Source organism: Phoenix dactylifera, unplaced genomic scaffold (assembly GCF_009389715.1).
Source record: "Phoenix dactylifera cultivar Barhee BC4 unplaced genomic scaffold, palm_55x_up_171113_PBpolish2nd_filt_p 000101F, whole genome shotgun sequence".
In the NCBI taxonomy this organism is placed as follows: Eukaryota; Viridiplantae; Streptophyta; class Magnoliopsida; order Arecales; family Arecaceae; genus Phoenix; species Phoenix dactylifera.
Window position 1 is genome coordinate 987,737 of NW_024067683.1, and position 26,453 is coordinate 1,014,189.

Below are 26,453 nucleotides of genomic sequence, written 5' to 3' on the forward strand. Positions count from 1 at the left end.
ACCCAACTTTCACTTGGGTCGACTCAACCTTTCCTTGGGTCGACCCTCTCAGAACCACAGAACCTTGTATTTCAGCCTTCCTTCACTTGGGTCGACTCAACATCTTTTTGGATCGACTCAAGGTTCAGTTGGGTCGACTCAACTTCCACTTGGGTCGACCCTCTCAGGGTTTCTAGAGAATCTATTTTTGAATGTCATTGCCTTTGGGTCGACCCTCTCAGTGTTTGGGTCGACTCAAGTTTGGGTCGACTCAACTTTCTCTTGGGTCGACCCTCTCAGTGTTTCCAAAGAACTGTTTTCTTGAGGCTTGAGAGGCTTGAGGTTTGGGTCGACTCATCCTTTCCTTGGGTCGACCCAACTACTGTTCATCTGTGCCATTTTTGCAGAAGTGTGCCAGATGCTTTCTTGATGTGCCGGGGTCGACCCAATCAACCTTGGGGTCGACTCAATCCACACTTTGCTGCAACTCAAGGTTAGATTCATCCATATAAACAATGAAATGCATCTTTATCTTATTATACGAATTGTACTGAGAGTAACAAACTTATAAATGATGTATCGAATTAACTTGTAACATACTCTTGATTATTGTATTAATCATCAAAATACCACATCATCCTCAGTCGCACCACCTATAGTCCTTCCCCATCTTCCTAGGAACCAACCACCTCCCGATCACCAGCGCGATCTAGATGAGAGGCTGTGCGTACCGTAAGAGTAGAGGCCCCTACCTTTGTTGGTCAACTTGAGCCAAGCGTGTATCTCGATTGGAGAGCCACCATGGACAATTACTTTGAGTGGAACGATATGACTGACGATAGAAAAGTGCGATTTGCCAAAATGAAGCTTATTGGGCAAGCTCACTGGTACTTGCATAATGTTGAACATATGCGTGAGACCCAAAGGCTTCCTCGTATAACTACATGGGAGGATATGAAAGAAAAACTAAATGAGAAGTATCTGCCATTTTCGTACCGACAACGCTTTATGGATAGATGACAGAAGCAAACTCGAGGAACATCGACGGTTGCTGATTACATCGCACGATTTAAGGAGTTTCATATAAAGTGCAGTGTAATAGAAGAGGAGACTCTTACCCTCTCTAGGTTTCGGGCAGGACTCTGCGAGAAGATCCAGAAAGATCTACTCCGAGAGATTACCACTCTTAACCAAGCATACTAGTTGGCTCAAGATGCAGATACTTTCTTAAGACTACCTGTGGTGAGGCCTATTGATCCTTGACCACTAGCCCCAGGAGTCCGACCTAACTAAAATTATCTCCCACAACCTAGACCGCTTTTCAATCCTCCTAATCAGCCCGACCCAACCCAAGCACCGACTAGGACCTCCCCGATGTCTGTCTCGAACCCTTCAACTGATAAGGAAAAAGGAATATTAGGTTCCAACCCTCCTTCTCGAAGCCAAACCTAATGCTTCTAGTGCCAAAAGTCCGGCTACATCGCGTCCCAATGCCCTGCCAAGACTTACTTGATTACTAAACCAGAAGCCGGGATTCAAGAGATCGAATATGTCGAAAAAGTCTATGAACCAAATATAAAGACTATGTTGAAGACTTTGAAGATGAACCCATATTAGACTTTGTCCAAAATGATTTCCAAAGGAAGACTATTAATCTAAGTACAACCAAGTTACTTCACATTACTACTGTGGAAGAGGTAGTGAAAGATATTGAGAGCTAGTCACCTGAGTTGGCACTTGTGGCTAAAGATACCAATGCGGAGTCCAACCTTGAACATTCCCCTATAGTAGTTCCCCTTGTAGAGGAGTTTCATTCTGTAGTCCCTGATGATCTTTCGGATGCACTTTCTCCGATGCATAATATCCAACACGCAATTGATCTAGTTTCCGCAGCATCTCTGCCCAACCTTCCACATCATAGGCTCAACCCGAATGCATATGCTAGGACCCGGAATTTAATGTTACCGACAGTTGAGTTTGATATAATAGTTCGATTAACAAGTCCATAGGCATGAGTCCATTCGAAGTGGTGCATGATTACAAATCTAGGCAACCCGTAGACCTATTTTCCATGTCTCATCAGTATAGAGTCTTTGAGTCTGCACAATCATTTGCATCACATCCACATTCATTGCATCAAGAAATCAGTAATTGCATTCACTTTAATAACTTAAAATATAAATTTCTTGCTGATTTATCCAGACGTTATAAAGAGTTAAGTAAAAGAGGTTATGTTATGATAAGAATTAGGCTTGAACGACTTTTTTTAGGGACGTTCAAGAAATTGCAAGCTTGTAGTGCAGAACCATTCAAGGTCTTAAAGAAAATCAGTTCGAATGCATATGTTGTGGATCTTCCTGATAATTATGGGATTAGTGCGACATTTAAAATTGAAGATTTAGTCCCATCCAAAAAGACAATATTCATGCCTTTTGACCCCTTTATTGCTATACTTGCCCCTGTTGAATACCCTGACCTATTACCTGCTGTTGAGCCACCACCTTCCAAATTTCATTCACGCAGAGAACAAATAGAACATATATTGGATGAGCAGGTTATGTCAACCAGGAATGGTGGTTACCAACGTTACCTTGTTCGATGGAAAGGTCGACCAAGGTCTGACGTGATGTGGATTTCTAGAGCTCAGTTGCTGCGCCTTGACCCTGATCTCCTGGAATAGTACGACAGCCGACTAGATCTGTACTCAATGGGATTGAGTTTTTTCTATCCGGAAGGAGTTGATGGGGACATCAGAGCCCTTCATTCAAATGATCCTGAGCTTCCGGATTGAGTCAGACTCGGATTGGGTTCATTTGAGTCCGAGTCATTTTCTTTTATTACATTATTTGCCTTTTGTCTCAGTCAAGTCAATTTGGTCAGTTGTTTTGTTATTAGACTAGTCAATTGGGTTTATGTAATTGGGTCAATTTAGTGGATCAATTTTGCTAAGGAATTAATTGATGTAAGGGTCCAAATTTAGTCAGTGTCGATTGATTTGGTCAATTGATTACTTGATTTGGTCAGGATGTAAGGTCTATATAAAAACCACCCCATCATGTATGAGGCAATTGATGATTGAATGAAAAAATCCTAGCCTTCCTCTTATTCTTCTTCTTCCTCCTCTTCTCTTCTTTCTGCATTTCTATAACCTCTTCTTCCTTCTCCCTCCCTTCTTCCTTCTCTTCCCTGCAGTGGTTCTACGTCAACGAGGCATACATTCTGGTAGTGGGCCACTATGATAGTAAAGGCTATCAGCAGCAGAATTTGGAGCTTGATGAGCGAGGACCGCTTCTATGATCGGCCAGTTTCGTAGTCAGCGAGGCTAGGGTCGATACAGGACAATTGACAAAGAGCAATATTCCATGCATTCTTTCAGTTGATCAGCCACAACCACAAGAGAGCCGGTCACCACATGACTCCTTGTCCGAGGCATCCTCTCAGAGATATGATCGAGAGATGCTTAGACGAGGCCACTACGCTATCCGGTGAACTCGGCTGGGAGGGCGACATACATTCTCCCAATATAGCCATACAGAGAGGGACATGAAGGGTAAGCAGACAGAGAGTAGCATAAAGGGTAAGCAAGCAGCGAGTGTTATAAAGGATAGGTAGGCAGTGAGTGACACAAAGGGTAAGAAGGCAACTGTCCTGCACACGAAAAAAGAAAAACAAAAAGCACATGCAACCCTAATGGAGAGTGTAGAGGAGCCAGTTCACTCAAATTCAGAGACTAGAAGCAATAGTTTTGGTGGTCATGGATCTGCTGGCTAGAAAGAGGGTGGAGTACTTGAGACTACCGTTTATGAGACAGCCGTAGGATTGTTTTCGATTCACCGATGAGTCCTAGTTTATGCATGCTACATAGAATAGGAACCACGACGCATGATCTGGTGGAGCCCACAAGGATCCGATTGCATATAGAAGACGAGCTCCTCGAGGTTATTCAGAAGGACACGATGCAGCTGCAGATGACCTCGCAAATAAAGTAGAATCTATAGACGTATCAGATTTCGAGTCGTATATTGGATCCTATTATCTGCGGCCATAGGCAACCTATGACCCATACCAATATTGATATGGATATAGTGCGTCTGAGGCATCTTCCGATGGCTATTATCCTATTTAGCTTGGAGCATTTTATTGGTCGAATTTTGTTGCCTGAAGAATTAGGATTCGTGGAAGTGCCTCGAATGTCAGGACGCCTACAAACATGGATTTGAAGACCTGCTCATAATTTTGTACGAATGTATAGGCCTGGTTTAGCGTGGACACCTCTCGGAGGATAAGTTCTCTCCTGAGTTCATCATTGAGACCTCTACGGAACTGGCTCAGGACCATTCTCTCATCCTCAATCACATCGCATCGCTTCATGTATTCATTAAAATGGGCAATGTAATCAGTAGCTGATCGGGTGCCTTGTCTCAAGTTGTTCCATCGGTCAAGGAGATGATCTTGGTAGCTAATATAGGCATGTATTTTTTATTTTTTTTATTTCTATTCAGTCAGTTATGGCAAGTTGACGTCTTCTAACGAGGAGCTATTTAGTGTTTTGCCAGAAAAGTTTAGCTCAACCGATGAGCTTCATTCTGGCACCGGATCTTCTTTTCTTCAGACAAATTATACTACTCAAAGTAGTCCATTTCATACTAGTCTGAGAAGACCTTTGGGTCAAGATGACCATCATGTTAGATGTATGCTCTAGAAGCCAATCTGGCGGACACATTATTAATTCTGGGACATAAATTTGTACTTGACTTTATTATTATTGAATAATAAATGGGCATCTTTTCATTCATATTGTTTATGTGTCTATGAATCGTCCAAAGAATTAATAAGATGATACATATTCTCAAGAGTTGACAATTTGAGCCATGTATCATTGGTGATTAATTTCTAAATGCTCCTAATCAATGGATCATCACGAGGACGGTGATCGATCCGATCAGTGCACAGATCGCTTTCCTTATGAATGGACGAGACTCGAGTCCACAGTGTAGGGACACTGAAGTGATAGTGCAGGTGCTTGTTAGAGAACAAGGGTACTGAGCGTGACCAAGACAAGAAGTCACTTGGATGTCTATCCACTCGTCAGTGACTTGATGTTGCAGTAGTATGACTGGTCCTTTGACCTGCGGTGCTTCGGCTACTTACAGTGAGGTTATTGTAGTTTGACTGCACATACACATGGTCTCTAGTCATATGGGTCCTTGTAGTGTAGATTGGCTGCAGTAAGTTCACTGTAGGAGTAGGGTACGCACCTACATGGAATCTATCGACCTTGATAGAAGAGGAGAGATCCTATGTGATTTATTAAACTGAGTTCTAAGACCTTGGCCAGGGCACTAATATAAAGTGGAGAAATAGTTTTTCACTATCGAACTCAAGTCGAATAAATCTAGACATATGACAGACGACGGGGTTTGACGAGTTATACATGACCTTCGGTCTGTAGGGATCCACGATAGAAGGACTGTATCATACGATAACTGCACCTAGAGGTTCATCATTCCATTCTGCTGGATAGCCACTACATACTGTTAGGTGTCACTGGTGGATGGTGAGACTCAGGGATCATCTTGATGGTCGATGAACCCTGATGAGTTGAGTTGAAATTGTTTCAACCCATTGAAAGGAGTTTTCAATGATATTGTGATAAAGATCGCAATATATCTCACTACCAGTCAGAATAGAACCTGTGGGGTCACACACATTAGAGGTATTGACCGATCCGATGGTTGAATGTGATTAGGAATCACAAATAATCAATTAGATTGATAAATGGATAACCCGCTAAGAGTTAGTGGTTGGAGGAAGGAACGATTGCAATAGAATTGAAATTTAATTTAATTAATTGGATTTAATTAATTGGACTTGATTATAAGTCTTACTTGGAGTGGGATTCATGAAGTTCTAATTTGATTAGGATTTCAAATTAAATTAGAGTCCTACTTGGAATAGGATTTCTAAAGTCCTAATTGTCTTCGGGCTGAAATTTGAATAAGTCCTGATTAGATTAGGATTTTCTTAAGTCCTAATTAATTTTAAATTTAATCTAATTAATTTTATGACTCCTAATTGGATTAGGATTGAAGAGTTCAATAGAGTCATGGTTCAATTAAATCCTAATTAGATTAGGATAAGGAGGAAATTGAAATGGGTTCATAAAAATCCTATTTTGAATAGGATTGGACTCATGTAATGAACCCAAATTAAATCACCCTTTAATTTGATTAAATGGTGGATTTAATTGGACTTGAGGGAGGGGCCCACACCCCTCCCCTTGGTGCTTGCGTGAGAAGAAAAGGAGGGGGCTACGCCCCTCCTTGCTTGCCACATAAGGGATAAGAATGAGTTCCTAAAAAATAGGAACTCATTTTTATCCCTTAGCACATTAAAAAGGGCATGGGATTTCGGCCAGCATTCATGGTTTTTCTTTGTCATTCACGGCAGCAAGCACTCTCCTCTCATTCCTCTCTTCAGCCACAAGAACAAGGGAAGAAACCAAGGGCGACGTGATCTCCTTCCTCCTCTTCTTTTGGTTCTAGCACAAGGAAAAGTAAAAGGCTGCGAAGAGCCTTCGTTTCTTCTTCCTTGGCACTTCCTTCTTCTTCCTCCTCTCAAGCCAATCAAAGGTTGATTCAAAGGAGAGGACTTCAGCCATCTAAAGCCATTTCTGTAAGGGAGCTAGCATCCCGGGGAGATCCAAAGGCTTCGATCGACTCATTACTTCGTGTGGATACCTGTAGAGGCCGGACGCGTGTGCGGCTTCCACTGAGCCTTGATCAAATACCACGTGAATCAGATTTGCGGAGACCATCTACCCGCATAAGGTGAAGATCTGATCTTCTTAATGATTTTAAAATGGTTTAAAATAATTTAATTCTAATCTATCTACAAACGAAAGGTTTAAAACACGTTCATGCGATGAACGGATCCCGCATATGTTTTTCCGCTGCAATCTGAAAATTATTTCGAAATTTTCATGGCATATGAGGGATGCTAACACATCAAAGGTGGGGGCTTCAACCCGAATGCCTTTCATCACATCGTCATCATGGTCACGAGGCCCTCTAGGTTCTATAGTGTGCCGATAACCCCTATCGACATTACGGACTAGAACTGGTCCTCTATGCCGAGAGTAGGTTAGAGGGCGGTTTGGGAAGGGATTAGGGTCAAAGTGGCCCTGTTGCACAAATCCTAAATGGTCTAGGATTTCATCCTTGATCTCTGGGCCTTCCAAATGGGATGCACTACCTTCTTTGGATTCCATAATCCTCTGAAAGGAAGCTTCAGCTGAGTCTAGTCAGGCGCAGGCCTGGGTGGACACTATAGTCAAGTCTTGGACAGCTTTTAGCAAGGTTTCAATGTTGAAATCTATGGCAAGTTGGGATTCTAACTGGAAGACAACACGACCACTACAAAGGTGCATATAACGAGTGTGCAAAGGTGTGCGTGGCCCTACAATGCTAAGACAGTGGTGATTCCTAGACAAACCTAGTGCATGAAAATGATGCCTAAAGCGCAATGTAAATGCTCAATATAAACGGAAAGCTAATCCGTAGCAACTGAAATCAAGCTTAGAATTATGTAATAAATGTAGGCAAGTAATTTCAGTCAAATAGTGCGAGTGTTCTGTGTGTTGCAAGGTTGTATGGAGCCTCGAAGAACTTCCGAAGATTAGGTAGCCCTACAATTAATGACAAAGATGAGCCACTACAAGGTTTTTAGAGTTGTCTGGAGTGTATGTGTTGAATTTACAGTAAACTAAGTCAATAGAGCACATAAGAGCTTATCGACGTGGAATTTAGACGAACGAATAGATTTTCCAGTAAGGGAAGAAAACTGACCTGGGCTGGTGCGACGATAACTAGAAGCGCTGTCGCAGCAAGCGGGCTCCTCAATTGGCGCAAATAGAGCATGATCACAGCAGCGTGGTGGGCCAGATTTCAGCAACTCGTGGGCCTGATCAACGTAATTTGGTGGGCCTGTGGATTGAGAGGAGGAAGTGATAGTCAACTTTAAAGACTACGCAATAGCACGTATCTGGTAGAATTGTGATTACGGGTATCGATTCATAGGGATTGGGGTACAGATGTTTTCTTAAAAATATTTGAAAAAGAGAATTTGTGAAGACTATTGAACTAAATAATTTAATAGGAAATGCCATTAAAATGATATCAATTGAGAGAACCTAGGACAAAGAATTCACTACTAACATCGTAACAAGGATTATTTGTATTTTAATTCGTCTTGGATTAACATGCAAATTGGCTACAAGCCCTATAAGCATTCAAATAAAAATTCACTGAAGTAATTTTAGGAAAACCCATCTTCAGTAGGTATGAAATGTCTACCCTAAAATAAGGTGGCAAGCTGAAGAAGCTGGGAAGAACTCACGGACGGCTGGGAGGAAATGCCGGGAAAATCGGGAAGATAAGGATCTCTGCTTTGTTCTGAAGCTGGGGTCAATCCGGAGTGCGTGATGCGTGGGAGGAATTCGTCACGGGTGGAAGTGGTTCTGGGATGCAGGGGCTTCGTAAGACATGGAATGACGTGGAAGGTTGGGTAGAAATGTGGGAAGAATCTCAAAGAGGGGGAGGATCACATGTGTGAGACTTCCCATGTGGATGGCTTGCACGTGGAATTTTAGGAAAACTTTGAATGACTAATTACGGATGTGATAAGGATTCAAATAGTACAATGTGGGATTTTGGGGAGAGAAAGTTAAAACATAAAAGGTTGAACTCGATTAGATGTGAAAAGAACAGATGAGTTGGGCTGAATCGGAAATCCGAGAGGGTCTGATTCACGGGGTGCATGCGATTCGGGTTCAGTGATCATCCAAAATAAGTTAGACTCGACCTGCATAGATTGGACTTGACCAATAAAATCAATCAAACTTGAATTACTTCTAATAATTTATTAAAATGTAGTGATAAAGGGAAATGCATTTTCTTATGTTTAAATTTAAAATATGTGCGTAAAAATAATGATAAGTGCTATGAGTAAGAAGTTAATTTATGCATTATTTAGCACTTATCAGGAAGCGGGGTGGGCGGGCTGTTGAATAATGGGCCCGAAGGCCTGCGGGCTAGAAGGTCCGCAGTAGAGAGGGTGTGGTGGTTGGTGCAATGAAGGGCCTGATGGCCTGTTGGATTAGAAGTGGAGGGCGGCGGGGGCAGGGGGGCTGTTGAGCCTGATGGTTCGGGAAGGGGGTGGAGGGGTGTGTGTGTGGACTGAAGGGGAGATTCCCTTAGGGTGACGGCGTGGTGGAAGAGGGGAAGATGAAGAGGGCAGAGTGCGACGGAAGGGGGAAGACGAAGGGGGCGGAGCGCGGTGGAAGGATCAAAATCGAGCCCTTGATCCCACGAAAGGAGAGGATCGGGAGATTGCCGAAGCTTGTGAGGCGGCTCGGGTTGAGGCGGCTCGGGTGGGAGCAGTGCTACAGGGCGGTCGCAACCCCTAGGGTTTGAGCCGGTAGGACTCGGGTGGAGCTCGGGCAGCTGTGTACGCCGTCCAATGCCGAAAATGGAGACCGAGGTGGACATCCAGTCGGCGACGCGGGGAAAGCACCATTGCGACCATGGTGACGGCGAGACGACGACGCAAGCGAGGCCGAAGGAGGTGATGGCGAAAGCGGTCGCTGTAAAGGCGAGACGGCGAGGCGGTGCTTGGGCGGCGATGGTGGAAACAGAAGCGGAAGGAGGAAGAAGATGAACATGTATTTTTTTCTTTTTTCTTTTTTTTTCCCTTTTTTTCCCTTTTTTTTACCTTTTTTTTCTTTTTTTTTTTAACTAGGATCCAATAGGGTTCGGGTTAACGGGCATGACCCGTTCCAGTAACCCGTTGGCGGTATGCTTCAGATGAAGGAGGGATCGAGAAGGAAGCGGCTTCTTTCCGTAACCTGCTCTGATACCAATGCTGATGCCGGACAGCAGGGGAAAAGAGGGAGAAAGAGAGGAGAGAAGAGGAAGGAGAGAAGAGGAAGAATAGAGAGGGAGAAAGAGAGGAGAGAAGAGGAAGAATAGAAGGAGAGAATTAGGCTTCGCACCTAGCCCTAGCTCAAGGCTTCGCACTTAGGCTAAAAGAAGAGAATCACAAATCTTTATTCATAGCATAACCCTAAACGATGTACGGTCCAACATATTTATAAGACCCAAAAAATGCAAAGACCCCTAAAAAGAAACTAGTTTCATAAAAGACCCTCAAAATAACGAAATACCAAAATAAGCCTTAAAGGCTGTCAAATAATAAAATACGCTAATAATCCCAAATAACATAAAATCACTTCCAAAATAACATCAAACTGGCTGGACCATCCTCCTGCGGCGATCGTAGACTCGAGTGATGGGTGACCTGGCACTGGTGTCCGCACCAATATTATTTTAAAATAATAAGATGTATTATTTAGATTAAACTAGGATCATAGAAACATCAAAAATATCAAATAAATATAAAAAATACATCAAATTAGACTTAAAATTATTGAAAAAGTTCAAAAAGATTGATTACCAATTAAATCAACTTGAAAACTCTAAAAAAAAATGCCGATATAGAACAAGCACGCCCAAGATTATCGTGTGTTGGTACAATACCGACCCTTCCGCCAACCTGGTACAGTACCGACCCGGTATGGTACCGACTCTTCCGCCGACCAGTATGGATCTCGGTACCAGTTTGCTAGACCTTGGTACATATCAAAACTGACAACATCCAAAAGAATCAAAAACTATTGGTACCAGTCAGTATGGTTGACATGGTATTGTTCATATGCACCACTGTGGACCGGTATGGCTGATGCATAGCAGTACAAATGATTTCAATATCCCATCACCCATATCATTACCAGTTTTGTGTTACAATGATACTATATTGATAGTGCATCCTATTTCAGTGGTTTTTAAATCCACCCCTACATGCTTGGCATCTTTCCCAAGCATCTAGGTGACACCTCTACAAGCTCTGCAGTAGCAGAAAAGACTATTGGAGTATATAGATTTTGGTGAAGTTGTCATTCAGGAGGTACAAACATAGATTGGAGATAGATAGGATACTGAAATTGGTATTGAACATCAGAAAATTGCTATTACTGATTTACTAAATCAGACAATAAGAGCATATTTGGGTCATTAGTTATTGTTCAAGATATTAATATCTCTCAGTTGTTTTGAACTTTTCTTAGCATTTTATTGTGTCCGAGATAAACTGGGATCCCGGTCCATCTCGGTACCAATCCCCCCCTCCATGGAGATGGCTGATATCTCTTGATGTTTAGAACTCTGCCTAGGAGACAACAAAATTAATAGAAAAACAAAGAAAATAGGACCATACCTGATCCTTTGAAGAAAGGATGAATGATAAAATTTGGAAGCAAAAGAGGAAAAAGAGGTTGTTCGAGCCAATTAAACAAATATTTCAGTCGAAAATAGGTACATAGCTCTTTGCTAGTCATACTAGGTTCCCTTGTTTGATTGGAAGAGATGAAGAGCTCTCAAAATCCTTCCCATAGTTGTCCAATGTGAAGCTGAGTTGATTATGTCAAAATTCCAGGGAACAAAATTTTGGGTTCTATTTAATGGTTTCACAAAGTTATGGTTCAAAGTTTCTGAAAGTGTGTTTGATCTAGCAATTTGACACCACTAGAAAGATAGCCAGAAGACTTTGTAGTTTGTAGTCTAAGCCAACATCTATGGTTGTTTTATCTAGCACTTTGACACCACTAGAAGGACAGCCAAGTGGTCTGGCGCAACATCTAAGTTATATATTTGAGTTTTTGTCTTTACGTGGTCGGTGGTAGTAAAAGCATGATTTCAGCAAAAACAATGCAAGTTGAGAAGGCTTTTCTATGTTGTATTTGATGCAACAATCAACTGAACAGCAGATTCGCTATGAGATGAGCAATCCCCCACAAACAATCTGCAAAGGCTAGGTGAAGGTTCTTGGATGTGAATTAAATAGGTTGCATAATATTCCAGTGGTCCATACTCGTAGGTTAACTATCCTACTCTCACATTTACAATGGTAGCCAGCCTTCTCACAAAAATCACGCCTTCTGATAAATATTATTTGAGGAGAATACAAGAGAAAAATTATCCAGTTACTCTAGTCTATACATGTATGCACACAAGTAAGCTGTCATATGATAATATGATATATTGCCATCATCTTAGTTTTTGCTCTTTTGAGGACTAGTTCACGGCCACCAAGGGTAGTCTTTATCTAGGGGGAAATATTCTTTCAGCTTGTGTTATAGGCCTACATTCTTTGTGTTAGTGTAGGATATGCCTTAAAGCCATTTGCATATAATTGTAAATTTGTATTTATTTGGAACAAAACATGGATTTTTTTTTCTTCATGTTCACTTAAATAGTATAGGGTATGTATCATGTAACAACCTTAGAGCTAGAAAAGAGTGCTTCAGAAAAAATATCCAAGTGGTTGGAGTATCTACCATAGAGAGGATTGGATATTCCTAAATATTTGCAATATGTTCACAGCTAAGAGTGAGGTTGGGCATCACACCTATGAGACTGCCGAGTTATATAGTGACTACGATATTCCTCCTCTATTGAGGTAGTGTCCGCACACCAATACCTGGGTGTGCTATCATATTGAATGTCAATACTAGTAATCCACTTTGGAAATCACTATCAAGTGTTGATGTGTGAGTCAGATTAGATAGCTTACAACCGGTCACTTGACCTAAGGACAAGATACCTTACTATGTTTTGGACATCCGTGAATTTGTAGCCAAACTTATATATTGACAATCAAGGTTCGCCATCTTGGTGCCGGACATTGTATCGGTGCCACACTAGCATTGTTGGTATGGTATGGTATGAAATTTTTTCGGTGTACTGAGTGTTGGTACATCTTCCATACTATGTTCGAGTACCAAACCGGTATGGTACGATACGGGCTGGTACGGCGAACCATGTTGACAATGATATACAAGATTATTTTCTCGATACGGAAAATGATTTACTAGATTTAGATGCGAGTGGTAGTCTAGTTGCGCAATAATGATTCTATCATATCACATAGCATATTAGAACAAACACATGGTTAGAAATGAAAGATATGAGCCTCGGAAATTATTTAAGTTTTAGGAATAATTAGTTTGATAAAATTAACATAAGTAATAATTAATTATTTTTGGAAATTGTTTATGCAAATGGATTTTGCTAGGAAGATGTTTGACAGGATCTAGGATTTTAATGGGACATCACATTGTATGACTAAGAGTTTGATAGTGCATTAGTTCTCAATGGTTTTATGAGGATACTCGTATGATGGGGGGATTGAATTTGCAATATTAAGCTTTTGCTAGAACAAGAAAACAATGATTTCATCCTAACTGACTAGGAGTCCGATAATGCATTATGCTGTCCATATTCCCATACTAGACCACATTGCAAATGCATGATAAAAATAGTCTATTGAGTTAGGTTCTTGGTCAGCGGGAACCTGAGTTGACCTACTTGGTAACACATCTAGCACGTGCCATCTGTATCCCAATTAATTGGAATTTGATTCCAGTATATTATTCTCCTATTAAATTATCCTTAATTGGATCAAGGTCCAAGCTTATTGGGGAATTAATTGAGCCTCTAATTGGGCTTAAAAGATAACCTAAAGGGTTTAGTTAGTTCAAGTTAAGAAAGATTGGACCAGGCTTTGACCTGGGTCAACTTGGACTAGGTCCAAGCATTGGGCGACTGCTCATGCAGGGCCGCCCCTCCCTTTCTCTATAGCCCGACATCATATAGGAGGAGATCCCAAGTAATGGCCTCCCCTCCCGAGTCCAACTAGGACTATTGGATGCCCTAGTTGGAGGCGCCCAAGAAACCTTGGCAATCCCTTTTCTATATATCCTTCAGGAGGCAGTCTAGGGTTTGTGATCAGGTGAAAAACCTTGGCGTGAGAAAAATAGAGAGAGAGAAAGAGAGGGAGGAAAGAAGAGAACTTCCTCAATACAAAAGAGAGGAAGAAGGATGAAGGCTTGTCCTAAAGCAATAGAACAAGATCTTCTTGTAGTTCATCTTCTTAGCCTGTAGTTGCTGGATATTTAGCACTAAGCAAAGCCTCCAAAGATAAAGCACATGGATTGAAGCGGTTGTAGGTAGTGATTTTCAGAGGATCATGTGCATTTGCGGGTTCAGTCTCTCCTAAGAGGATCAAATAAACTCTAATCACCATCATGGCCAAGTATATATATTTTAATCCCTATATGCATGCTTTTTATGCGGAAATATCATGAACAAAGTTCCTGTAAAAAAATCCATTACAAGTCTTTGATGTTCATCTACATGTCCATCACTTTAATTTGCATTAGTCATGTCCCATGTTGTTGTGACATGTCACTCCATTTGCCTTAGTGATTATACTTTCTCCATAAGAGCACACTTCACTTAGTCTGCCCACTTTCTTTGGTTGCTTTGTTAATGAGAAAATGATTTGAAATACAACAACAACAAGGAAAGTGCATACCTTGCAAGAGTATGAAGGAAATCTAGGACTGAATCACTGTTTTGGTCTAGCTCTCCAGAGTTGCTCAGGTTCTAGAACAATCACAGGAACTGAAATTTCTCTAATCATTGCACGATAGCCATGTCTTCCTATGGCAATGGAGAACTCTTCTTTGTTTCTCTATTTCTAGCAGAGAGATCTGAAGAAAGAAGGGAATATTTTAACTACATTGAACGGTTTTGGGTGGTTTCTTGACCGCCCAATTGTTTCCCTCCTCTTCCTCATTTTAAATCAGATTGGATCCAGTCGGATCGGCCCATCATGAGCGCCCAACCACGAGCCAATTCGAACAAGATTGAATACGATATATAGCAGGTTTATGTCCATGTTTGTCTACTTTGACACATCATCATTTCTACTATATATAATGGGAACTCCTAAATGACTGTCATTTGTTCAATGGTCTCATGTGATGACGTGAGAAAGATAAGAATTAAGTGAATAGGTAAGGATTGAATGAGTAGTTAAAGAGTTTCAAAATGAAAACCTCTACCAAACAGTTAATATTACGGAAGAATTTCTAGAACGAAGAAGTCTAAACTTTTTAGAGTTTCAAAAAGGAAAACTACTATCAAACATTTACTTGAAAAAGCTTTTCACATGCATGGCACACCTTAAATACTAGTAACTTTCTATTTGCACTTGGCCTTGACATAGCCTTCTTGATATTTTTTGTCTCCATCACCTTTGTATCTTTAATTCTGAATTCCTCTACTTGTATTTTTAATGTGTAGATTTTTAAATTGGCTAAGTAGCAGTTATGTCAGCTTTTCTTATGGTTACGGTATCTTTGCTGTCAGACTACAGTCCTATTGTATTATTAATTTCTTTTGTTTGTATCTTTGTTTGTTTGTGTTCTCTTCCATGTTCTGACATTAATCACAATCTTTCTAGTTATGTTTAGTCCTTAAGCGTACGTCATTGGCAATGCACAATAACCAAGGTTCGCCGTACCGGTACCGGACTCCGTATCGGTGCCACACTAGTATAGTGTCGGTACGGTATGGTATGGAGTTTTTTTTTTTTTTTTTGCGTATCGACGGTCGGAACACCATCTGTACCGGTACCGAACTGGTACGGTACGCTCGGTACCGTCTGGTACGGTCATACTATGACAGTAACTCATGTAGCTATCTCATCAATTGATCATACTATTTGGGGATTTTATTTTCTTCATATTGCTTGGATCTATGGAGAATGCTTTCTATCATCAAGGAATATTAGCATTTTAAATGTACATCTTTCATGTTTGGCATGTACTTGTCTTTTCACAACACCAGAATTTACAATGTATTTTGAAATTTTTTCCTTAATCATTAATCTTTATCCCTTCCGAGCTGTGTATGTGCATATGTATTGACTGTGCTGCTAAACATCAAGTTTCCCCCCCTTGAGGTTTGGATATTTAAACAGTCCATTTCATCATTCACAATCTTTCTGCTGTTGCATTGTGTAGCCTTATCTTGTTTTGAAGTTGGTCTTCTTTGCTCTTGTTTGGTTCTTTTTATTTCTGCTTTTACTCTTGTCATCAACTAAAGTTATGAGTTCACTTTTCACGAAAGAATCTGATAAATTGGGTCTAAATGGGAGGAGTGAAATCTCTGCTTTTGTTCCATTGAAGTTTGACGCCTGTTTCTTCTTTAAGTATTTTTGACTTTTCATTGCTAAGAGAATTGTGTGAGCCTGCCGATTTTTGTGTAGGTATTTTCTGGAGCATGGACCGCCATCCTAGTTTATCTTGACAATGTCGGCATGTGGAATCTGCGTGTGCAGAATCTTGACAGATGGTACCTGGGCCAGGAAGTGTATGTAAGTGTGGTTAATCCAGAAATGAGCAACAAGACTGAGCTTCTACTACCTGATAATGCTATATTTTGTGGTGCACTCTCCAGCTTACAGAAGTAAGATTAACATCCATCATTGTCTACCTCTGGATCTTATTTTAATCATATAAAATTCTTTTTCTTCTTAACATTGATCATGAAGTGACTATTAACCACTTCATGCAAACTGCAATTGTATTCACCTGGTCGTCTCTCCTTTCAGAGAGCAGTCCCATAAATTTAGATATTCCGAAGCATCATCAGCTGCCAAATCAAGCAGAATGATTTTATTTTGGTTTCTTATTTCTTGGCTCAGTATCTTTTCCTTGTGACAACTTCAGCAGCTCAGTGGTCTATGGAAGGGAATGCCGATAAGAATGTATCAGAAATGAGTTTTCGTAGTTTATTTTGGCGTTGCACTCATCTTAGCATGGTAAAGACATGCAAGGCAATCATATTGCATGCAAGTATTACATTTTTCTTCATTTATATCTCCTGTACAACTGTTGATTTTAGATAATGTGTTTCCATGATGATTGTGGGCGGTGGTTTGCTGTTATTTGTATTTTCAGCATAACAAAAAAAAGTCATTGTTGTATATTTTTTTAATATTAGGCAAAAAAATAACTCCACTAGAAATATCTTGTATTTATGCCCTGTACCTTTAAACTTAGTTATGTTTGCCAGCATTTCTAAGCAGAATTCAGCTGGCGGTCGTCCTATCAATGATTCTACCGGACATTATAATGTGTTTCTCAAATTTTGCTAGTTTTAACTTGAGTGCGGCTTTCCACTGGAAGAAATAGTAATTCGATCATATATTGATTGATTTTGGTATTTATGCTTACATAATTTGCTTTATCCAGTTGTTATAGTACCAGAATTATTCAACAGTGAACAGGAAAAAACAAAGAACTAAAATTGTGTTCCAGGTCTATTTGGTGTTCATATATTACGAGGACTTGCTTTTGGAGCATTTGCTATGTCTACTAATGATTGTGAGCATCAATGATCTATTTTTGTGATTTCAGAAGATGTTGCTTTCTAGGTGTGGTGACAAAATGATTATGTTCAGCCTCAAAGCTGGATAAACACCTTTCTTACAAAATTTTAGTGCCATATACGCCTTCCAACTAGTCCTTTCATCTAATCAATGATATTTTGGTGGGTTATACATGGATTTCTTGTTCTTATAATAGCCCTCCTTGTAACAAAAATATCTTTAATATATTATAATATTTAAACTATTCCTTTGAAGAACCTTTTTTTTTTCTTCCGAATACTAAAAATGTTATATGCATATCTATTGTAAAACTCATATACTTTCTGCTCGCTGTCAAATTTGGTACATTAAAATGATCATCTTTATGAGTACTGTTGCTGGAAATTGGACCCGGAGGCGGTTGTCGGCTGAGGAGGGGGAGCTCCGGTGTGCTCAGGAGGGTGGCGATCCGTCGGCGAGCGGCGTCCACCGTAGGGGTGCCTGCAAAAAAGCCGGTGGCCGGGTCTTCCGGCGCCGGCCCTACGATGCTTAAGTCAGAGGGGAGGCTTTGTTTTAGAGGAGGAAGATATGTTTTTCTCCGAGTTTTTTGAGTCTCTCCTCCTCAGGAAGGAAGGGTCCCATTTTTATAGGGGGGTCAGGTTACCTGTGATGTGATAGGGCGATGCCATCGTACGACTTAGCACGTTGCTTGAGTTGGCGCGCGATCAGGTGAATCATTGCATTGATGTCGGAGGTGAGGCCGGGATCAGAGAGTTGTCATGGCCGACTGGACCCTGTTGAGCCGATTTGCCGTGGAGAGCTGAGGATCCGTAGGTAATAGGAGCCACGTGCATTAATTGTTGAGTGAGCCGGAGATATGCATTAATTGTGATACGCCTTAATTGTTGAGTGAGCCGGAGAGATGCATTAATTGTTGAGTGAACCGTGGGTTTACAGAGATTACGCGTATTAAATGCTGGAGGCGGTGGCAGGGTATGGCCTCCGGCCAGACTTCAGAAAGGTACAACCGCGGTAGGTGGGCGGTGAGGACAGACTTCTGAGGTCGGGAGTTCTCCAGGTCGGAAGTTCCGAGGTCGGATGGTCGGAAGTTTCGAGGTCGAACGCTGACCTCGGCCGTCTAAGGTCGGCCGTCATGCGGTCTTCTGGTGGCGAGGTCCCCATGTACTAGGAAGAAAACTGTATTCCCCCAACACTACCCCCCGACTTTCGAGTTCGAGCCGCTTGCAAGCTCGGACGCGGGAAGTAGAAGTCATTATTATGGTTACCGAGGCCGAGGGAAATTGGTCTATGTCTGCGTCCTTACGCATCTCGAAGCATTTATAACGGAAGTTGCGCCCTTTGGCCCTTCGAGGTCGTTTCATATGACGAACTTATGATGGGGTCCCTGGACTCGATGGGGCGGCGCCTCGATCTTGTGGTTGAGGCGCCCTTTTTGAATAAATACGTCGTTTCGTTTTTCGAAGTGGACACGCGGTATGATCCGAGGTCGGACGCTTTTAATCTCGTATTGGTCGAACGGAGATTTGGGAGGCTGAGATTACGTCAGTGCTCCACGCGTCCCTGGGGCTTATTAAATGAGGGGAGCGGGGGTGGTATTTGCTCGTCTTTTGAGGCGGTCCGGCCTTGCGGGTTCATGATGAGGCCGTGAGATCCGATGGGACGGCGCCTCGATTTTGTATTCGATGCATCGGTCCGGGATGAATGCGGTGCTTCAGCTTCGAGGCCGACACGTGGCGCAATCCAGACGGGGGGTGGAAACCGAACCCGCCGATCTGGGCCGTTAGAGGGGCCTATTTAAACCCCCCAGCTCTAAGAGGAGTCTTGTCTAGTTGCCCTCTCTTTTTCGCCGTTTCCACCTTCGTCCCCTTCTTCAACAAAAACCTCACCGGCGGTGCTCGGAGCGATTTCCGGCGACTCCCCCCGTAGGTTCCTCCCTTGTGTCAGTTTGGGGGTTTCTCCCTCTTCCTCCTTTTTTCTTTTCGTCTCTTTTGTCTCCGCGCTTTTCCTTAGAGATGGGTTCTGGTCCGGATGAAGTCGGATCTAGTTTGTCGGGGGAGGAGCTGGAGTTGATCCACTCCCGGTTCTTTTTCCAGCCCGGGTTTCGTCTCGAAACCGCAGGGCCGGAGGACAGGGTAATGCGGCCGCCCCCAGGTCGGATCGCGATTCATCGCGAGATGCTCTGGGCCGGTCTGTGGTTCCCAGACCGTCCCAGCACAGCTCGCTCCGAACTCGTGGAGGACCATAATCGGGTTTTTATCCCTTTGTCTCGCACATGGGATCCCGACCTCGGTGAGTGTTTTCCGCCGGTGTTTTCTGTTAAAGAAAAACCCGGCGGATGGAGGGTGGCTATACTTCGCCTTTCGGGGCGGTATGTCACTCTTCCAGGGTCCCCCTTCCTCTATTTATGAGTGGAAGGGGAAGTTTTTCTTTCTTGCGTCCGAGGTGCCGTGGGGGTTTGACCCGAGGTGGGGGCACCCTCGGCTAAAGGCCCTTAACAGGCTCTCCGAGCCCTCGGCGAGGGAGCTGAGGGTCCTGGACGCCCTACGGGGCCTCGGGAAGGGGTTCAACCTGGCCGAGCTCCTAAAAGAGGACGCCTTGGCGAGCGTTGGCTTGAGTTCGGCGCGTCCCGAGGGTAAGTGTAGTCGCATTGTTTCGTCTTTGCTTTATCTGTTTCTTCCTTTTTTAATGTTAGTCTGACACCTAGAAAATATCTTTTCTGTTTCAGACATTCCTCACATGCCGACCAGCAACACGTCTCTCTTCTTCCGGCTGAAAAGGCGGGAGGCCGAGGCCGGCGGGCTATTCCCCAGCCTCGGAAAAAATCGAAATCGGCCGGGGCTTCTACCTCGGCCGGGGTGAGAGGCCTGGAGGTGAGGGTCTCTACAGCCGCTCGAGGGCGGGAGCTGGCTGCCGGGGACGCAGCCCCGAGCTTTACGAGGGCGTCTGATTCGGCGGCCCCTCTCCGCCCCACTCCTATCTTCGAGCGGGAGGGGCGAGCGACCGTTGAGTCGCAGCGCTCGGAGCCCGAGCAGAGCAGGGGCTCCGAGGTTCCGAGCTCGGGCATGCCGAGCTCTTCAAGGGGCCCGGGGGGAGAGTCGGCCGAGCCGGGGTCCCCGCTCCTTGAGGGGAGCTCGGCTCTTCACGACGCCGACGTCGCACGTGCGGTGTTTCGGCGTGCGATGCTTCCAGCAGACCGGGCCGAGTTCCGCAACTTGTCCCTGGAGGAAATCGTCGACAGTGCTTATTGTAATACTGTTCGGGTAAGCTATCCTCTTAATTTTCCTTCAGCTGCTAGTGTATACGAATAATTTACTTATGACTGCTTTCTTCCTTTTCTTTCTTGCAGCGTGTTCACGAGGTCGACACCTTGGTATTCATCGCCCAAGGGTGTCAAGAAGAAACTCGGCGACTCAGCCGGCAACTGGAGCCGACCAAGAAGAGGGTCGCCGAGCTGGAGGCCGCGCTGGCCGAGGCCGAAGCGCGGAGGGAGGCGACAGAGGCCGGGAGACTGGCCATCGTCGAGGAGCTCGAGGAGGAAAGGGCTGCTCATTCGTTGGCCAAGTCGGCCTTGCGTGCTTCAGAGGCGCGCCTGGCGGAGGTCCAATCCGAGGTGTTGGGTCTCAAGTACGAGGGCGGAGTCCTACGCCTAAAGATTGGGCAACTCGAGGCCCGGGAGAAGAGGGCGCTCGAGCGGGCCGAGCATGCCGTGGACTTCTTCAAAGACTCGGACGAGTTCCGCGATATGCTCGAGGAGAAGACCGTGGATGGGTTCCTCCGCGGTTTTGACAACTTTCGGAGGCAGATGGCTCGGTACTGCCCCCAGCTCGACCTCTCGACAATTCGTCCGAGGATGGGGTTGAGCGCCGACTCTGACGACGATGTCCCCGCAGCCCTTGTGTCCGAGGAGGAGTCCCCCGGGGCCGAGGCGGACGCAGCCGCGCCAGCGGGGATGGAGGCTCCCCGCGGCGGAATCACCGAGGATGCTCCCGAGGTGCCTGCCGAGGTCCCCGTCGCAAGCTCCGAGCCCGCGCTCACCGAAGGTCCTCAGGTCATCGCCATAGATGACCCTGGAAGTGACGCCGGCGGGACTGCTGCCCCTTAGGACTTAGATTCTTTCTTTTCCTTTTTGTAAGTGAGTTCGGCTTCCAAATTTATTGGACTGCCGACCTCCAATCTTGTACTTAGCCTTCTGGCACTTTATTAATGAAAAAATTTCTTTCGCCATTCTATGTTTAGTTTTTCCTTTTACTTTTTTCAATTGTAAGCAGGCCTGGCGCTTTGACCTCAATTTTGTATTCCAACCTTTAGGCTGCTTTTCAATAAAGACATATTCCTTGGCTATGTTTTGCTTTTCTTTCTCTCGACTTGCTTGAATGTCCACGTTCCGATTACGCTGCTTGGGGGGCTCTGAACTTGGATTCTAAGAAGTTTTATCAAGTCTTGGAGCTCGGACTCAAAGCTCGTAGGGGCCACCCAGTTTGGTTTTTGGATTTTTGAGGCACCGGGCTCGGGCCTCGGGCCCCGAGAGGGGCCTTGTCAGACTCGCATAGGTCGCTATCAGGGTATTTGACCGAGCCTTTGAGTTTGGCATTTTGGAGCGTAGGTCTATAGAAATGTTAGGGCTGTTCCCTAGAGGGGAGCGTGAGCCAGTGGTCAAACCATCATCGGGGCTTTCATAATTATTACCCTCGGGCTTTACCGAGGTTCCGGCGAACGGGGTCGGAACCTGTAGAGGGTACCTCAGCCTTCTTGAGCTTAATCGGTACGTCCGTGGTCGGGGTGATCTTCACGGGTCGAGATCAATGTCTCGACGTATGGGGGCCGAATCAGGCCCTTACTCACGAAGGTTTGCATGAGTTGTCATGGGGGTTTATCGGTAGAGAGAGCATGCATGAGGTCGGTGGGACCTTGGTCTTAGACCGACTTGTAGGGGCAACCCGGCCTTGGCCGGGATAAAGTCCCAACCTCAATCGGGATTTCGCTAGCAATACGTAGATAGACAAATATAACAAGACGGGCGTCAAGCGGGATGTACCTCTTGCACCTCCGAAATTGCGCGCCTCATAGCGGAGTGGGTTGCCTTGTTTCCTCGCTGACCTTCAGAGTCACTTTTTGGCTCGGGATCGAGGGAGCTTAGGCTTCCTATGAACCTGGTGGCGCCTCCCAAGGTCGAGGGAGTTTGCGACTCTACGGTCGACTCTCGGGGCATCTCAGACTTAGTTGAGGGATCATGCACGAGATCGATGGGGTCGGGGCCGCACTCCCGACCTGTGATGCTTCCCGAGGTCGAGGGAGTTTGGGACTCTACGGTCGATCCTCGGGGCATCTCAAGCTTAGTTGAGGGATCATGCGCTTGGTCGAGGGGTCTGGGAACGCTCTATCGACCTGCGACGCTTCCCGAGGTTGAGGAAGTTTGGGACTCTACGGCCGACCCTCTGGGCATCCCGACCTTAGTCGAGAAATCGTGCGCCAGGTCGATGGGTCTGGGAACGCTCTATCGACCTGCGACGCTTTCCGAGGTCGAGGGAGTTTGGGACTCTACGGTCGACCCTCGGGGCATCCTGACCTTAGTCGAGGAATCGTGCACCAGGTCGATGGGTCTGGGAACGCTCTATCGACCTGCGACGCTTTCCGAGGTCGAGGGAGTTTGGGACTCTACGGTCGACCCTCGGGGCATCCCGACATTAGTCGAGGTCTCAAATATGGGGCCAAGGGAGCTTGGGCTCATCGTCGACTGGGTGACGCTTCCCGAGGTCGAGGGAGTTTGAGACTCTACGGTTGATGCTCGGGGCATCCCGACCTTAATCGGGGCATCTGAGGATCACAAACGACCCAACATTAGAAGAGATAATTATAATCATTGTAAGGAGACGAATCATTATAAAGAGGAGACTGGATTCATGTTCCTAATTGCCTGGAACCCCTTGGGGTTTTATTGGCAATACATCCGTAGATTCTCGGAGTTCCAGCTTCGCGGAATAGGAGTCCCTTCGAGGGATTTCAACTTGTACGTTTCGGGTCGTTACACTCGGGCGATTTGATACGGTCCTTCCCAGTTTGGGGCGAGCTTTTCCTGCTCGGTTGGCTGAGAAACCTCGGCTCTCCTGAGGACGAGGTCCCCCACCTTGAAGAGCTTGGGTTTGACCCTGGAATTGTAGTACTGGGCCGTTTTCTGCTGGTACCTTGCCATGCGCACCCGGGCGACCTCTCGTGTCTCTTCGACGAGGTCCAGATTATTCTTGAGCCGGGAAGAGTTGGAGTCGGCGTCGTAGTGCTCCACCCTTGAGAAGGGGAGGCCGATTTCCAGCGGGATGACAGCCTCCGTGCCATATGCCAGGTTGAAGGGGGTCTCACCAGTGGGTAATCGGAACGTAGTCCGGTATGCCCAGAGGACGTTGTACAAGTCCTCGACCCACTGTCTTTTGGATCGATCAAGCCTAGCCTTGAGTCCCTGCAAAATGGTACGATTAGTTACCTCAGTTTTTCCGTTTGTCTGGGGATGGGCGACCGAGGTGAAGCGGTGATCGATGCCGAGTTCGGAGCAAAATTCTCTGAAATGGACGTTGTCGAACTGCCGCCCGTTGTCAGATATAAGGATACGGGGGAGTCTGAATCTGCAGATTATGGACTTCCAAACAAAGTCCCGCATCTTTTGCTCGGTGATCCGGGCCACAGGTTCAGCTTCAACCCATTTGGTGAAGTAGTCGATGGAGACGACCAGAAATTTTCTTTGCCCGGTGGCCAAGAGAAAGGGCCCCAGAATATCGATCCCCCACTGGGCAAACGGCCAGGGGGCGATAATTGAAGTTAGCGGGGCCGAAGGTTGGCGCTGGATGTTGGCGTTCCGTTGACACCGGTCACACTTTCGGACGAAGTCCGTCGCGTCTTCCTGGAGCGTGGGCCAAAAATATCCTTGTCGTAGGATCTTATGGGCTAGCGCCCGACCTTCCAGGTGATTTCCGCAGATCCCTTCGTGGACCTCTCGGGGGGTATAGTCCGCCTCCGAGGGGCGGAGACACCTAAGGAGAGGAGAAGTGAATGACCGACGATAGAGCCTGTTTTCATATAGGACATACCGGAAAGCTTGACGCCTGATCTGGCGGGCCTCGATCTCGTCGTGAGGGAGGGTTCCATCTTGGAGATAGCGGACGAACCCGTCGATCCAGCTTGGCTCGAGATCGATGCACATGGTTGGTCCAGGTTCCTCTGTGATACGTGTTCGGAGATATTCGAGCACCGTCGCCCTGGAAAGCTCGCTCATGCGGGAGGTCGCCAGTTTAGACAGTTGGTCCGCCCTGCGATTCTCCGCTCTGGGAATGTGTTGGATGCTGAAGGAACCTAAGGCGGACGTGAGTTCCCGCACTTTTTGGAGATATTTCCGCATCGATAGCTTCTTTGCTTCGAAGTCTCTCTGGACCTGGCTTACTATCAGCTGGGAGTCGCTGAAGGCCTTTAGATCCTCCACCTTCAGTTCTTTCGCCAATTTGAGCCCGGCAATGAGCACCTCATATTCTGCCTCGTTGTTTGAGGCCGGAAACTCGAGGCGTAGGGCTTGCTCAGCCACCACTCCAACTGGGCTGGTGAGGATGAGTCCAGCTCCGCTACCCCCCGAGGTCGAGGAGCCGTCCGCATATAGGACCCATGGCAGCCTCGGGGTCTCTTCTGTAGATGTAGGCGGTGGCTCGGGGTCGTCTGGCAAGGTACACTCCACGATGAAGTCGGCGAGTATTTGAGCTTTAATGGCCGGCCTGGGCCGGTATTCAAGGTCGAACTTCCCGAGCTCAACCGCCCATTTGGCAATTCTCCCAGCACGATCCGACCTCTGTAGTATTTGCTTCATAAGCTGGTCGGTCAGTATGATTATGGTATGTGCTTGAAAATAAAGCCGGAGTCTCCGAGCTGAAATGTTCAGGGGAAAAATTGTCTTCTCAAGTTTGGAATATCGGGTCTCGGCATCCCTGAGGACCCGGCTGATATAGTAGACTGGCTTCTGGAGCTTGTCCTCTTCCCGGGCCAGGACTGAGCTCACTGCGACCGGGGAGACGGCCAAGTACAAGTAAAGAACCTCGCCCCACTGAGGCTTGGTGAGCAGCGGGGGAGAGGCCAGAAGGCGCCTGAGCTCTTCAAAGGCTTGCTGGCATTCTTCCGACCACAGGAAGTCCTTCGGCCGCTTAAGAATCTTGAAGAAAGGGAGGCAGCGCTCAGCCGACTGGGAGACAAATCTCCCCAAGGTGGCAACCCGCCCGGTGAGCCGCTGCACTCCTTTGACTGTCCTTGGAGGCGTCATCTCTTGCAGCGCTCGGATTTTCTCGGGGTTGGCTTCAACTCCACGCTGGGTCACTATGAATCCCAGAAATTTGTCCGAGATAACTCCGAATGCGCACTTCGCCGGGTTGAGCTTCATTTGGTACTTCCTGAGCTTGGAGAACGTTTCGTTGAGGTCAGCTACATGGTGTTCCGCCGCTCGGCTCTTCACCAGCATGTCATCCACATAGACTTCCATATTTCGGCCGATCTGATCTTCAAAAATTTGGCTGACCAGCCTCTGGTAGGTGGCTCCAGTATTCTTCAGCCCGAATGGCATTACCTTGTAACAATAGGTGCCCTTGTCATTGATGAAGGTCGTCTTCTCCTCGTCTTCTAGCCCCATTTGGATCTGATTGTATCCCGAGAAGGCGTCCATGAAAGTCAGCAATTGATGTCCTGAGGTGGAGTCGACAAGATGGTCGATGCTTGGAAGGGGAAAACTATCCTTCGGGTAGGCCTTGTTCAGGTCGGTGTAGTCCACGCACATGAGCCATTTTCCGTTGGCCTTCTTTACGAGGACTATGTTGGCGAGCCAGTCTGGGTAGAGAACCTCCCGGATGAAGCCGGCTTCAAGGAGTTTATCCACTTCCTCGGCCGCGGCTCGCTGTCGTTCCGGGGCAGAGCTTCTCTTTTTCTGCTTTACAGGCCTGCAATTTGGCTTCACCTGGAGTCGGTGGACCATGACCTCAGGGTCAATTCCTGGCACGTCGGCGGGCGACCAGGCGAAGACATCAGCATTGTCCCACAGGAAGCTGATGAGGTGATCCCTCTCGCGAGTGCCAAGGCCGGAGCCGACCTGCACAGTTAGCTCG

General features: G+C 45.6%; 1 protein-coding gene across 1 annotated transcript in view; it reads left to right on the forward strand.

Moving 5' to 3' along the window:
• LOC103698389 (monocopper oxidase-like protein SKU5) overlaps window positions 1-17,053 on the forward strand; it is a 42,638-nt gene extending 25,585 nt beyond the window's left edge. The window contains exons 8-9 of the mRNA XM_039116549.1: window positions 16,210-16,409; window positions 16,555-17,053. Of these exons, the coding sequence (XP_038972477.1) occupies window positions 16,210-16,409; window positions 16,555-16,663 (309 nt within the window). The 3' untranslated portion in view covers window positions 16,664-17,053. The remainder of the gene's footprint in view (window positions 1-16,209; window positions 16,410-16,554) is intronic.
• The last annotated feature ends 9,400 nt before the right edge of the window (window positions 17,054-26,453 follow it).